Below are 14,036 nucleotides of genomic sequence, written 5' to 3'. Positions count from 1 at the left end.
CGCCCACATTCATGCTCAGAAGCCTCAGGGCCTGTCCTCCGGGGTCCCAGGGACAACCTCGCATCACATACCCACAAGATTCGAGAAGCACACTGACCACGGCAGTTGAGAAAAGGCAAGTTCCAGTCTGTTTTATAAGAAAGGCTAGCAGAGGAAAATAGTTCTCAGTCCTGGGGAAAAGGAGGAAGCCTGCCAACCTCAACTCCGCCCCACCAGGACCTCTTCGAGGCATCCAGCAATCCAGTGAGACAGCAGGCAACAGACTCTGAATGTGGCCATTAGAAAAATGCTGTGGTCAGCATTATGGAAGGCTCCCTGGAGGAGGTCCCCTGAGCCGAGGCTTAAAGAGCCTTGGCCCTCTCCAGACCTCGGTCTCCTCTCCCACAAAATGGGAATGAAATCGGAACAGTTGGGGCTCTTTGCCCAGCCTGTTAGAACCTCGGTGGCAGGAGAGTTTCCCAGTTGATCCCCGGGACTCTTCCCTTCCTGGGTCTTTTCAGAAAGAAGTCCATTGCTTCATTGGACTCATTCTTGCTGCAAGTGAACTCTGTCATCAATGACAACTATTTAAAGGACTGGATCCTGTGCCTCACCAACTGATTGTCCACACGGACACCATGTCCACAGACCAGGAGGTGCTTTGCTGGGCCTTGAACTGGATGCTCTGGACCAAAGATAATTTAGCCTAACAGCTGAGGTAGGGTCCAGTCTGGGTGTGCAGGTTGCTGCCCACTACCCCTTGCTCTGTGCCCCCCGCCACATACAGAACGGGCAGGGTCCCCGGGCCCGGTGAGCAGGACCAGAGCGCGCTCACTGAGGTGTCCCAGAACCTCTGCTAGAGGTGAGGGGTGCTGGGCGACAGCACGGGGACCCACCTCCACCACTCCAGGCCCGGACCCCCGCAAGGTCCGCGCCTGCCCGGGGCGGTTGCCAACATCTGCCAGGACGATTTCCACAGAGCACGCTGAGAGCCTCTGAGCTGTGGGCAGGCGGCAGCCCCAGTGGCACGGTGGGAGGGCTTCCTCTCCCCCTCTCCCGTTTGCCCCTCGCTGCCTCCCTGTCTCGAGGTCATGGGCACAGCAGCTGTGGGCACGGCCACCACGGGTGCTCCTAACATATTAACCGGCTGGACGACGGACGGATGGAGCTTAATCTGAGATCTGGCCGCTTTGATGCGGGGTGGGGAGTGGGGGTGGGAGGCAGGGCCCTGCTGCTGGCGGAGAAGCCCCCTCACTCCCGGTGCTCGGCTCGAACTTGTCATAGGACAGTAGCTCAGTGTCAGACCAAAGGCGTCTACACGTGCTGTTCTGTCACCTCGCTGTGTGGTGCTGGCTTCTGCAGGGAGCTGGGCCGTGCAACTAACGTGTCACGGCCTCTTGGCTTTGGGGGAATGGGATGCATGGGGTTGGGTCCCAGAGGGACAGGGCAGAGGAGGAAAATGCAAATTAGGTCAGCCCCTTTCTTGTCCGTGAACCTTTCCCATGGCCAGGACAGACCCCTTAGGACATTACCCACCATGACCTTGCCACGCCTCTTGACAGCCCCCCACCCACCATGCACACACCACATTCCTCTGTGTCTCTCTATCTCCGGGATCAAGGCTGATGCCTTTCCATCGCCCTGGAATGGGCTTGGACCTCCCACGGGTTACCTTTAACTGTCCTTCCCGAGGGTCACATTTAAAGGACAAGGCCTCGCATACCTTGGGACCGGCCAGATGGGGACAGGCTTTGGGGGTTTTCTTCCTCAAGAAACCAGCATTTCCCACACCCGTTTCATATATGGCTAGTGAAAAGCGAAACGAACGGGGCCCTCTGAAAATACAAGGCCAGACTGGACTTCTGCCCTGGGGGAATCCGGGCAGAATCTCAGTCGTGGAGGAAATGGGGGTTTGGGTCTGGAAAGCCCGAAAGAGGCTTGCCTCACCTGCCCCCACCTCAGGATGGCCCATCTGGCCCAGCACCCCCTCAGGCCTGGCCCCCACCCGATGGAGCGGGGAGCACGGTGCCCGTGGGTGACCCCGCCCCCTGCCCGTTCTTGCCTCCCCAGGTCTGAAGACCATCGTGGGGGCCCTGATCCAGTCCGTGAAGAAGCTGGCCGATGTGATGGTCCTCACGGTCTTCTGCCTCAGTGTCTTCGCCCTCATCGGCCTGCAGCTCTTCATGGGCAACCTGAGGCACAAGTGTGTCCGCAACTTCACGGCACTCAACGACACCAACGGTTCCGTGGAGGCCGACGGCCTGGTCTGGAAGTCGCTGGACCTCTACCTCAACGACCCAGGTGCAGCCTCGGTCTGTGGCCCGGGGAAGGGCTTTGTGAGGCCTCGCAGGCCTCGCCAGGGGGCAGACCTCCCCCGGGGCCGTTCAGGCCCTGCTTGATCCCCCGGAGACCCAGAGGTGTGCTCAGGATCCCAGTCCCTGCCCTTCGGACCTCCGGGAGAGGACAGAGGGGAGCAGACGTTGGGCCTGCCCTTGTGAGTTCTCAGGCTCGATGGCAAGACGCTTGAGGAACAGGACGGAGGGAGTGAGCTGGAGAGGCAGACAAGGGATGGCAGCTGCCGTGGCTGGAGGTGGGACTGACCCTAGAGAATCGAGAATGGGGAGAAGACCGGCCTGCCTGCCGAGAGGAGGGGTACTGAGCTGGGGTAGCGTGTGAGGCTTCCGAGGGGAGGCCCCGCCTGCCTGACATGGGATGTTTCAGCTGACGACAGTGTTCCGTGCCAGGATGTTGATTCCATACGCGTGCCCCCCAGAACCCCGAGAGGGGGTGGGAACAAACTCGGTGATTGCACAGTTTCGTGCACGCCCCTCCTGTCGTTCCACTGATACGTGGTTTTCTGTTCTCCAGGCTGATGACTAGCACCTCTCTTACCCGGTGCCGTCAGCCTGGATCAAGGGTAGACACTGGTGCGAGGCCAGGTTCCAGGCCGCAAGGACGCCAAGGGGCATTCTGAAGTTAGGGCCTCTTCTGTACCCCAGACATCCACTCTGGAAAAAAGGAACAGACAAAAACGCAGTGACTCCATTTGCTCGCGATTCAGCTGTGGCCGCATGGCAGTGGTTCTCAAACTTCCATGTGTCCCAGTCACCTGGAGGGCTCCGGAAAACGCTCGCTGCTGGGCCCCAGCCCCGGAGTTCCTGAGTCAGTAGACAGGGGCGGCACTCCGGGAAGTCACGTTGCTAACCAGGCCCCGATTGGTGCTTGATGCCGTGGGTCCAGGGACCACACTTGGAGAACTGCTGCAGAAAACTAAGGCGGGTGGTGGCGGGTGATGGGGACTGACAGACGGCCACAGAGAGGAGGGGACAGGACTGGTGGCATGTATGTCACCCGGTCCAGCCCAGCCCTGTCTGAGCAGACCGAGGCATTCCACGGTGAACGTAACAGGTATCACTTGCACCACCTGTGCACAGAGAAGTGGGCCCAGGCAGGGGTGCCTGGGTGGCTTGGTCAGTTGAGTGTCTGACTCTTGATCTCAGCTCCGGTCTTGATCTCGGGTTCGTGAGTTCAGGCCCCGAGTCAGGCTCTGCACTGGGTGTGGATCCTATTTGAAAAAAAAAAAAAAAAAAAAAGTGGGCCCAGACAGAGCCGGGCAGTAGCCTTCCAAGAGCATGCAGTGACTCAGCTCCTGCCTCCTGGTTCAGGGCCTCTTTTGGCCCCAGTTGTCCTCCTGAGTGGCTCAGGGCAGACGAAAGAAGCTCCCTGCGGGGACTTCCTGGGTCTTCTGGGACTGTGGGGACCACTGGCAGCTGAATGTCTGAGGAGGAGCAAGAAGCAGGCCAGGGAAGCAGCTGGAATTGCCTCAGGCCTAGCCAGGCAGAGGGTCGGGGGGGGTCAGGGCAGGGGCAGAGGAGAGACCACCAGTGGTGTCTCTACCTCCCCAGAGCCCTGGGTGCCAACCGAGAACCCTGCGAGTCTGGGCCACACGTGCCCTTCACCGTCGGATGTTTCTCTTTCAGAAAATTACTTGCTCAAGAATGGCACCTCCGACGTGTTACTGTGTGGGAACAGCTCTGATGCCGGGTATGTGGCACCCATCCCCCGGAGCCACCTCACCCAGAAGGGGTGAGGTGAGGTGAGGGAGGCGGGGGCAGGGGGAGGTGTCCCCAGGTACTTTCTCAACTGACTGTGCTTTGAGTCTATGCCCTTGACCCCAGGCCTTCCCCTACCTCTGTTCCCTGCCGGAGCCCTGGTATCTTGTCCACCCCACCCCCACCACAGGGAAGACAGCTATCAGGGGATTAAAAAAAAAAAAAAAAGGCAGGGGGCTCAGATCTGCAGGGAGGGCGAACAGAGCCTACAGTGCCTCCCACCAGCCCGACCCTGGTTCCATTCCTTTCCAGAAGCCCCCCGCCCCCAGGGCTGCTCTCTTCCCCTCCAGTCTTTTACTCCCTCCCTGCCCATCTGTCCACTGGGTCTGGAGTGAGTATGGCTACCCCTCAACGGCCTACACTCTCCACCGGGACAAGCAGAGCCTACACCTGCAGGCTGAGTGTGGTGCCCAGAGATGCCCGGTGACCATGTGCAGCTCCCAGGGCCCTGGGCGTACGGGGTCTGGGTCAGCGTGACCGCGCCACAGTTGTGAGGCGAAGGGGACACACAGGCTTACCTGGCGAGGGAGGGGCTCTGTGGGGCCGCAGTCCTCCATCCCTCAGTACAAAGTTCCAGCCCTTCCTGTCCCTAAAGAGATTGTCTGGAAGGTCTTAGGACGTTAGCAAAAGGCACGGAGGCCCCTTGGCGGCAGCCTCCCACTCACCGAGTCCCCCTTCCCCCCACCTCTACGTCTCACGCTCATGAATCCAGCCCAGCAGTCCCTCTGAGCAGAGAGGCTGTTCCATCGAGCCCTGCGAATCATCAACGTGCCTCACTCTGTCTGCGTGCGCAGTCATGTAAATGGGCATCTTCTCCGGACGTGGCCAGGCCCCAGCCCGTCCGCCCCAGAACCATCCCTCAGCCCCGTGGCCTGGCATTCGCCCTGGGCTCCGTGCTGCTCAGCCAAGCCTCCCTGCCCTCCCCCCACCGCATGCCTGCTCTGTGCCCATCTCCCTGTGGGGTAAGCAGCCAGAGGAAGAGACTTGTGAGCCAGCCCTTGGCACTTCTTCCGTGAGAGGAGAGGAAACTCAGATAGCAGCGGGGATGGTGTATTGTGTGGGCAGAAGGGAGCTGGATTTAGGCCCAGCTGAATACAGATGGGTAGGGACAAGGGGAAGACGGTGTCCCAGGCCGGAGGCACAGCACGAAAAGTCCTGGTGTCAGGCCCGGCAGTGCGGTACCAAGTTCGTGAAACTCAGCCTCGTGAAGCAGTGGGGCCTCTGCTGGGCTGCCCAGGGAGAGGAGTCCGGCCCAGGGAGCATCTCAGGGGGAGGGGGCCCCTTACAGCATGGGACAGAGTCTGTGTGTCTGACTGCAGGACATGCCCAGAGGGTTACCGCTGCCTGAAGGCGGGAGAGAACCCTGACCACGGCTACACGAGCTTCGACTCCTTCGCCTGGGCCTTCCTCGCGCTCTTCCGCCTGATGACGCAGGACTGCTGGGAACGCCTCTACCAGCAGGTACGTGGGTGCGCAGACAGCGGGGGGGACACCGGGAACAGGCCAGGGGCCCACTTACAAGTGATTAGCTAGAAGTGACCCCGGCAGCTTCTCCACTGGCAAGAGTTGAGGAGGCTCAAGGAACGGGGGACAGGGACGCTTGCATCCGAGGGAGGGGGACACAGTAAGCCAAGGAACTTTCTTTTTGCTGGTGACCAGGTACCCATTCCTTCATATGGGATACTCTGTGCTCTGTGAGTGGGACCCTTCTCCACCCTGTGTGATGGAATAGTCCCTTCCGTGGATGCAACATTTCCTCCGTTGACTGGAACATTCTGCCTCCCTCTACGGGTGGGACGCTATCCCCTGTGTGTGGGTCGTTCTTCTCTGTGGGTTAGAACACTTGCCTCTCCGGTAGAATATGCTCCATTCCCTCCCCAGGCTGTGGCCATTTGAACCCCTGGCACAGCCAGACCGGACACCTTGAAATTCCACGACCATGACCCAGAAGGGGCCCCAGTGAAGATAACCTCTCTCCCCTTACTCCCTCAGACCCTGAGGTCTGCAGGGAAGATCTACATGATCTTCTTCATGCTGGTCATCTTCCTGGGCTCCTTCTACCTGGTGAACCTGATCCTGGCTGTGGTTGCCATGGCCTACGAGGAGCAAAACCAAGCCACCATCGCTGAGACCGAGGAGAAGGAAAAGCGCTTCCAGGAAGCCATGGAGATGCTCAAGAAAGAGCATGAGGTGGGTGAGAGCAGTGCGGCCAGGAAGCCTCCAGATCAACCCCTTGCCTGACCGTGGGTGCCTGTGGGCATGACATCTGCTGGGTAAAGCTGAAACCTGTTACGTGTGGCATCTGTGGGATAAAAGGCAGGTCCTGCTCGGTGAAGCTAGTGCCTGTAAACCTGGTGCCTGCTGGGCAAAGCCGATGACCACGGGCATGGCGCCTGCTGAATAAAGCTGGGGCCTATAAGCGCAGTGCACGCTGGGTGAAGCTGCTGTCTGTGAGTGTGATGCATGCTGGGTAAAACGTGCCTGTGGGCATGGCTCCCGCTGAATAAAGCTGGTGCCTGTAAGCGTGGTGCCTGCTGGGTGAATCTGGTGTGTTTAAGTGTGGCATCTGCTGGATAAAAAGCAGTTCCTGCTGGGTAAAGCTGGTGTCTGCTGATAAAGGTATTTTATGTGAATGTGCTGTCTGGTAGGTAGAGCTTTGGTATCTAGGTAAAGACGGTGCCTGCTCATGAGGTGCCTGAGAGATAAAAGGAGTGCCCCCCGGGTAAAGGTGGGCCCTGTGAGTGTGGTTCGTGCTGAGAGAAGCGCTCCCTATGACCGTGGTGTCTTCTGAGTGAAAGTGGTGCCTGCTGGGTAAAAATGGTGCCTGTCGGGTAAAAATGGTGCCTGCTGGGTAAAAAATGGTGCCTGTTGGGTAAACGTGGTGCCTGCTGGGTAAAAATGGTGCCTGTTGGGTAAAAGTGGTGCCTGCTGGGTAAAAATGGTGCCTGTTGGGTAAAAGTGGTGCCTGCTGGGTAAAAGTGGTGCCTGCTGGGTAAAAAATGGTGCCTGTTGGGTAAAAATGATGCCTGCTGGGTAAAGGAGCCTATGCATGCCAGATAAAAGAGAACCACGTGTCCAAGGGCTGAGTTTATCCTAGTTAAGGAATGCCTCTGGTAGCCTAGTGAGGAAGGTCCAAGGTTGGAGGCCTGAGCCAGCTCAGAAAATAAGCCCTGGCGGTGCTGCCGTGGTTACTCACAGTTCCACACACAGGTCCTGGAGGCTGATGACAGAGCATGCCTGTTAGAAGCCATGTGGACATCCACTTTCTTCTCCCTGCCCCATGCCACCTCCCCCCAGCCCCTGTTTTAGCCAGCTGAACCTTCTAGAAGATCTCCTGCCCTCTAGTTCTGTCACTTCCTCTGCTCATCAACATCCTCCCCCCAGCTGTCCCTCACACTCCCCTCTTCCGAGAGCTGCCCACACCAGCCACTTCTTTCCTCTTCCCGGGACTTTGATTTCTCTGAAAACAGCCTGGGTCTGTTTGGGCTCATCTCTCCGTGACGCCCTTGTCTGGGGTGAGCGTTCAAGCCCACTTCCTGATGGGGAAACAGATGCTGAGAGTTGCCTGGCCTGCCTTAGCCTGACGCTGCACAAAATCTCAATAACCCAAACATCCCCCTTCCACCTTTTCCAGGCCCTCGCCATCAGGGGTGTGGATACCGTGTCCCGCAGCTCCTTGGAGATGTCCCCTTTGGCCCCAGTAACCCATGAAAGAAGACGCAAGAGGAGCAAACGAATGTCTTCAGGGACGGAGGAGTGTGGAGATGACAGGTTCCCCAAATCCGACTCGGAGGACGGTCCCAGAGCAATGGTAATCCCCGGCGGGGGCTCCAGCCCTTTCCGGGGGGGTCTGGCATCCAAAGCCCATCATGTTGGGCCCCTGGTGCAGTCACAGCCCCTCACGGCTGCTCCCCGAGGAGAGTATCCTCGAGCCCCCTCCCAGCACTTCCTGTTTCCCATGCCCATTCTTGGAGTGGAGGGCGTCTGGGCAGAGAGCCGAGCTAGATTTGGGTGTCATGGTGTCCTCAACCTCAGCTAAGTCCCCAGCATTGGGGCTAGGGCTGAGACTAGGGCTGAGACCACACCCTGTGGTGTGGACCGGAGGGGCCCGAGGACATGCTCATGTGAGTCAGGTGCCTGGCCGACCGCCCCAGGTCCTGCTCGGGCCGGGCCTCTTTGCACCACGAGGAGCTTTGCTGCCTCCTTCTCCCCGGGCCCAGCCAGAGCCCCATCTTCAGGCCCAGGTAAGCTTGAATGTCGAAGGCCCCGTGGCACCAGCTTTAGGTGAGCAGAGATCCCAGGTAGCGCAGGATTGTGCTCTGAACGCACCCTGCCGCAGCCCACCCAGTTCCCGTGTGGCCAGCAACAGCCCCGGATGCTCTGAGAAGCTCTCTCGGTCTCAGAGAACACGGCAAGGGATAGGCTGCGAGCACATGAAGAGCGGGCTTTTCCCTGTGCCCCCAGAACCGTCTGAGCAGCGCCCATGGCCTCAGCAGGACCTCCGTGAAGCCACGCTCCAGCCGTGGGAGCATTTTCACCTTTCGCAGGCGAGACCTGGGCTCGGAGACAGATTTTGCAGATGATGAAAACAGCACAGCGGGGGACAGCGAGAGCCACCGCACGTCACTGCTGGTGCCGTGGCCTCTGCGCCGGCCTAGTGCCCAGGGACAGCCCAGTCCCGGGACTTCGGCTCTCAGCCACGCCCTCAATGGTAAAAGGAACAGCACCGTGGACTGCAACGGAGTGGTCTCCTTGCTGGGGACAGGCGACCCTGAGGCCACCTCCCCGGGGAGCCGCCTGCTCCGCCCTGTGATACTGGATCGCCCCCCAGACACGGTGAGCCAGCCCCGTGATGCAGCCCCAGGGCAGATCTGGTCTCCCAAACTGGCCACCAGTGCCAGGTCCAAAACACTCATATATACCGAGCACCTGTTGTATACTGGGCTCTGGGGGTGAATAAACCTAGCAAAAAAAAAAAAAAAAAAAAAAAATCTCTGCCCTCACAGATTTTCCATGATAATGGGGGCAGACAGGCAAAAATCAACGAAAGAAGAAAAATAGGTATATATGTATACGTGGCACATAACGTTGATAAACGGAGGTAATAGTTAAATATGTAGCAACTGGTAAAGCTCGGGCACCGAGATGCCATGGTGACACAGGACTCGTGTCCTGGAGGCCCCGTGTGTGCCAGCTATCAGCCCGTATTGTTGCTGGATCCTGCTTAATGCAGGGGGTTCTGGGAAAGGGGCCGGAGTGGCAAGGGGTTACTTACAGGGTTCTGGGCAACAGTTATTGACCAAGCCTGAAATATTTCAGTAACTTACAAACTGGTCAACATTAGCCCAACTAAGAAGTGCTGTTGTAGGAGGGCAAATAAGTGTGGAAGAGCGGGAGCCCTCACTCATGAGGAGGCATTTAAACAAAGACCTAAAGGAGGCAAGAGTGGGAGCCGGGGGCTGCTTTCTGAAACTCTGGGGGGGGGGGGTGATATAGCACCCAGATTCGGGACACAAACTGGGTTTGAATCCCAGCTCATAGCTTACGAGCTGAATGGCAGTGGGCAAGTTACTTTCTTTCTCTGTATGTCTGTCATCTGTAAAACGAATTTAAAACACCCATCTCGTCTTGTCGTGAGGATGAATGGGCTCACGTGGCTATGGATATCAGGACATCATGAGCCTGCTGATGCTGTGATAATGTCATAATAATATACCATCATTATAGCATCTGAGGGAAGCATGCTCCAGGCCTAGAGAACAGCCAATGCAAAGGCCCTGAGGCAGAAGCATGCCCACCCTTTTGAAGGAAATGCCATGAGGTCAGAATAGCTGGAACCCAGGGAGCAAAGAAGAAAGGAGTTGAAGTTACCATCAAAAAGGTAGTGGAGGGACCTGCCAAAGTGTGAAAGGCCAGCCAGAGCTCTTATCACTCGGTCATCTGAGCCCGTGACCGACCGATGACTGCCCAGTCAGCCCTGGAGTGTCCTTGCTGACCGTTGCCCCCCCAACAGTGCCCAGGGCAGCCCACCCAGGAAAAGGGCAAATGTGTGGCTTATACGCCAGGGCCTGCAGGAGACGGGGGAGGGGAGACTTTCTAAGGAAGCTAGGACAAGACCAGAGCCTTGATCAGGAAGGTGAAGGTGGGGCTGAAGAGAGAGGCCTCACGGCCAAATGGCCAGTTTTGCTCCAGCTCAGACATTGGCTCTGGCTGCGGGACTTGATGTAGGTTAACGAATCTCTCTGTGCCTCAGTTTCCTCATCGCTTAAGTGGAAATAAAATAATATCCACGTCAGCAGGTTGTGGTGAGGACGAAAAGGGTTAAAACCTGTCTGGTGCTTAGACCTGTACTTGCCTCAGGTTCGAGTAATTATTATCTGTTGCCATTACTATCGAGGAGGAAGGAGTAAAGATTCCTGGGGTGCGTTGCAGTATGCCAGAGGCCCTCACACTCCTCTGGAGCAGGGGGTCAAGGACAGGGTCCTGGGAGTGCCCTGGGGGCAGATCACAGAGTCTGGTAGGGCCTGGGAAGGCCCTAGCCATCACCTGGAAGGCGGGATGTCAGGCCTCCCAGGAACACCCAATCCTGGTGGTCTAGGCGCCCCCCCCCCCGCCCCCCAGCAGGTCCAGCCCTGGAGTCTCAGCCTTGTGGAATCAGATTCAGCAGCCCAGAACACTAATAGAATTTCCTAATCTCATTAGGGAGAAAATCATCTCATTGTGCTGCACACGTCAGGAGGAATCCAAGTTCAAACACTTCATTACTGGGAACTCTGACTTCACCCTTTCTCACTTCTGTGGGGCCCATTTGTAACCTCAAAGGGATTAGCAGGCCAAGGGGCTTATTTGCAAAGTTAAAGGAATTAGCAGACCAGGATGGAGACGTTGTAAAGTTAAAGAGATTAGCAGGCATAGGCCCCTGGGAATGCCTTCGCAGCTTCCGCGGCATCGGATTGAGACACGTCTGCTCACTTCTAGTCTGAAAACAGAGTGCAGTGTGGGGCACATAGTGGGTGCTCAGCCAACACAGGAGAGGGGAAGAAGGGCCAGCCCAACAGACAGCTCATGTTTAATTTATCCCGATTGAGGGGGTGGAGGGTGAAAATGTATTCTGTCAGCTGTCTATATGAGAGTGCCTGTCCCAGAAGGCCAGATGGGGGTGGGGAACGGCCATTCTTCTTCCTCCACAGGTTAGACTGCATCCTCCTATCCCCTGGTCATCTAGCAAGTTATGGGCAGAGCTAGAACTAAACCCAAGCCCCTGGTTCCCAAGTAATTATTCACCCAACCAACATTTATCCAGTGCCAGCCTTGCTGCGTTGAGTTGGAGGCTCCAGGAATATAGCAGTGAACAGACAAGAGCTCTGAGTGCATGGAGTTTACACTGTGGTCAGGAAGACAGATGGCAAACTGGTCAATATTTCCAGATAGCGGTAAGGGTCATGGGACAGAACGTTGCTAGGGGGAGGGTTGGGGATGGCTCTTAGAATACTCAGGAAGTCCTTCCTGAAGAGGTGACATTCAAATTGGCAGGCAAATGATTTGGGGAGCAAGCCACAAAGATACAGAAGAGAAGTGTCGTAGGCAGAGGAAGCAGCAAGTACCCAAGAAGAGTAGGCTTGCCGTGTTCGAGGCATGAGAGGGCCAGGCGGGGTCAGGTGTGGTGGAAACAGCAAGAAGGGATTTGGACTGTGCGGCACCTGTAGGCAGTTGAGTGTGGGTTTACTCTAAGATGGGAAGCGTGGGATGAGAGGAGGAGAGAACTGTCATGACTTGATTCACTTTTTAAGGGAATCCCTTTCTGCTGTGTAGAGAATAGAGGGAAGAGATGATAGATTGCACCAGGGTGGTGTATCGGTCAGCTATTGCTACAATAATGCTGTGTAACAAAGTACCCCAAAAGTCAGTGGCTAACAGTAAGCCTTTATTCTCACGCTCACTTATCTGCAGGTTGACCATGGTTTGACAGATCTAGGTGGGGCTTGGCTGAGCAGCACTGCTTCGGTCTGCACACTGTGGGGCAGGCTCAGCGCTGCTCCATATGTCTCTGTGCCGAGGCTCAGGCCGAAAGGGTGGCAGCTACCTGGGGAGGCTGTGTTCATAGACGGTTACTGGAGCGCAAGAGCAAAGCAGACGGCGTTTAAGGTGCTCTTGCTCACGTCACGTCCACTGACATCCCATTGGCCAAAGCACGTGTGTCATCAGTGGGACAGGGACGGGTACTTCACCCCACAGTGGGAGAGCAGCAAGTAAATACTCACTAACTGAAAACTCAGACTAATGCAGAGTGTCAAGGAGGAGAAGAGAAGCTGGCAGAATTTAAGACATGCTTGTGAGTTAAGGGGGTCCTGTGTGTGGCTCCACTGGGCCGGAGCCACTACTGTTACAGCAGCCCCCGCGGCCCTCTCAGGAGCCTCTGCTTGAGTACTTCCCCGACTGGGGAGCTCACTCTCTCCCGAGGCAACATTTCAGGCCAGTCCCACCGATCGCAAAGGTTGACTTTGGCCTGAGCGCAGTTGGATTTGGTAGCCACCCCAGGCCCTGGCTCTGCTGCCCGGGGGAGCCCAGGCCATCTTGTTTCCGACCCACAGAGGTCGTAGAGCCTCACCATTGCATGCTGAACAGCCCGGTGCCTTGCGCAGCCCCGGCTCGGGCTCGTGGACCCTGGTCACGCAGGGCCGTGCCGCCGTGGCGGTGTTGTGGGCTCCCCCCCGTGGCGCTGAGAGGCGGGGCTCTGAGCCAGCCCAGAGTGCCTGCTGCCGCCTCCCCTCCTCAGACACCACGTCTCCATCTCTAGACCTGCTTGTTTTACTTACAAAAACGGTGCAGGTGCACTGCGACCAAGTCCCCCAGCGCAGAAGTGCAGAAGTGAAGGGCAACTCCGCCCTCTCCTTGGCCTCCCCCTCTCCTCCCAACCCCAGCCCCCGGAAACATTCCCTTGAACAACTCCGTGTGTGTCCTCCGGACCTTTCTCTTGGCTTTTCCACAAACTGTTCGTCTCGGAGGGGCCCCCGTGGGAACGCACACGGGACTACGTCGTTGTCTTTATTGTCCGTATCCGAGTCCAGAGTTGGGTTGTATCCATAATTGATCTTAGGAGTCTTTCCATTGATTAGTTTTGTTTTTATGGTATTAGGAAGCATGCTGCAGTGAACATCGTTGCGTATATATTTTTGGTGCACGTGTATAATTATTTATGAAGGTAGATTTGCTCGATGAGGAACTGCAGAGCCAATTTAACATCTTCTTGGCCGAGAGAGCCAAGCTGCCTCCACAGAAGCTCCCACCAGCTGTGTCTAAGCATTGTGCTTTATGCTTCTATTAATGTCACCTTAGAGCACGGGAGATTTTTTTTCTGTTTCTTTATGCTCTTGACTCTAGGGACCTTGTGGTCCATTAAGACTCCCAGATTGGTTTTGCATGTCCTAATGTATAATGACAGCATCTGGTTACATGTAGTTTCCTGTCCACGCTCAAGAATCACCACTGACGAGAGCAGATGACGAAAAGGAGAATGAAGGAGATAATGAGTGGCGAGAGGGATGGGGGAGTTATTAACAGGGAGGGAGTTCTCTGGGAGCAGAGAAACCCAGCATCCGTGTCCCATAAGGACCCCCATCCTGTCTCCCTGTGGCCCCCGAGACCCGAGTCCGGGACAGCTGCCCCAGGCCCAGCAGCTTCCCCAGGTTCAGCAGGACCCTGGCGCCCAGACTGATGCCTGTCTGCTGGTTGCACCCAGACCACCCCGTCGGAGGAGCCGGGCAGGCCCCAGATGCTGAACCCCCAGGCTCCACGTGCCGATGGCTTCGAGGGACCAGGAGAGCGACAGCGGGCACTCAGCGCAGTCAGTGTTCTCACCAGCGCCCTGGAAGGTCAGCACCCCCGGTGTCATCCAAACGCTCCTCCTTAGCCTGACCTGAGCCAAACATCCCCCAGCTGCTTGGC

The 14,036-nt window shown here is 57.1% G+C and overlaps 1 protein-coding gene across 11 annotated transcripts in view; it reads left to right on the top strand.

Moving 5' to 3' along the window:
- The window catches only part of SCN5A (sodium voltage-gated channel alpha subunit 5), a 93,367-nt gene that overhangs the window by 35,502 nt on the left and 43,829 nt on the right, over positions 1 to 14,036 (top strand). For 10 of the 11 annotated variants that reach the window (XM_086720476.1, XM_086720472.1, XM_086720471.1 and 7 more), the window contains 7 exons: positions 2,050 to 2,280; positions 3,960 to 4,023; positions 5,411 to 5,552; positions 6,084 to 6,281; positions 7,726 to 7,902; positions 8,556 to 8,927; positions 13,831 to 13,963. In XM_086720476.1, the coding sequence (XP_086576602.1) occupies positions 2,050 to 2,280; positions 3,960 to 4,023; positions 5,411 to 5,552; positions 6,084 to 6,281; positions 7,726 to 7,902; positions 8,556 to 8,927; positions 13,831 to 13,963 (1,317 nt within the window). The remainder of the gene's footprint in view (positions 1 to 2,049; positions 2,281 to 3,959; positions 4,024 to 5,410; positions 5,553 to 6,083; positions 6,282 to 7,725; positions 7,903 to 8,555; positions 8,928 to 13,830; positions 13,964 to 14,036) is intronic. The other variant, XM_086720475.1, reaches the window with a different exon arrangement.

The sequence above is a fragment of the Puma concolor genome, chromosome C2, assembly GCF_028749965.1.
Source record: "Puma concolor isolate L17-30 chromosome C2, mPumCon1.1.hap2, whole genome shotgun sequence".
NCBI lineage: Eukaryota > Metazoa > Chordata > Mammalia > Carnivora > Felidae > Puma > Puma concolor.
Note: the sequence above shows the minus strand (reverse complement) of the source record. Positions and strands in the feature narration are given on the sequence as shown.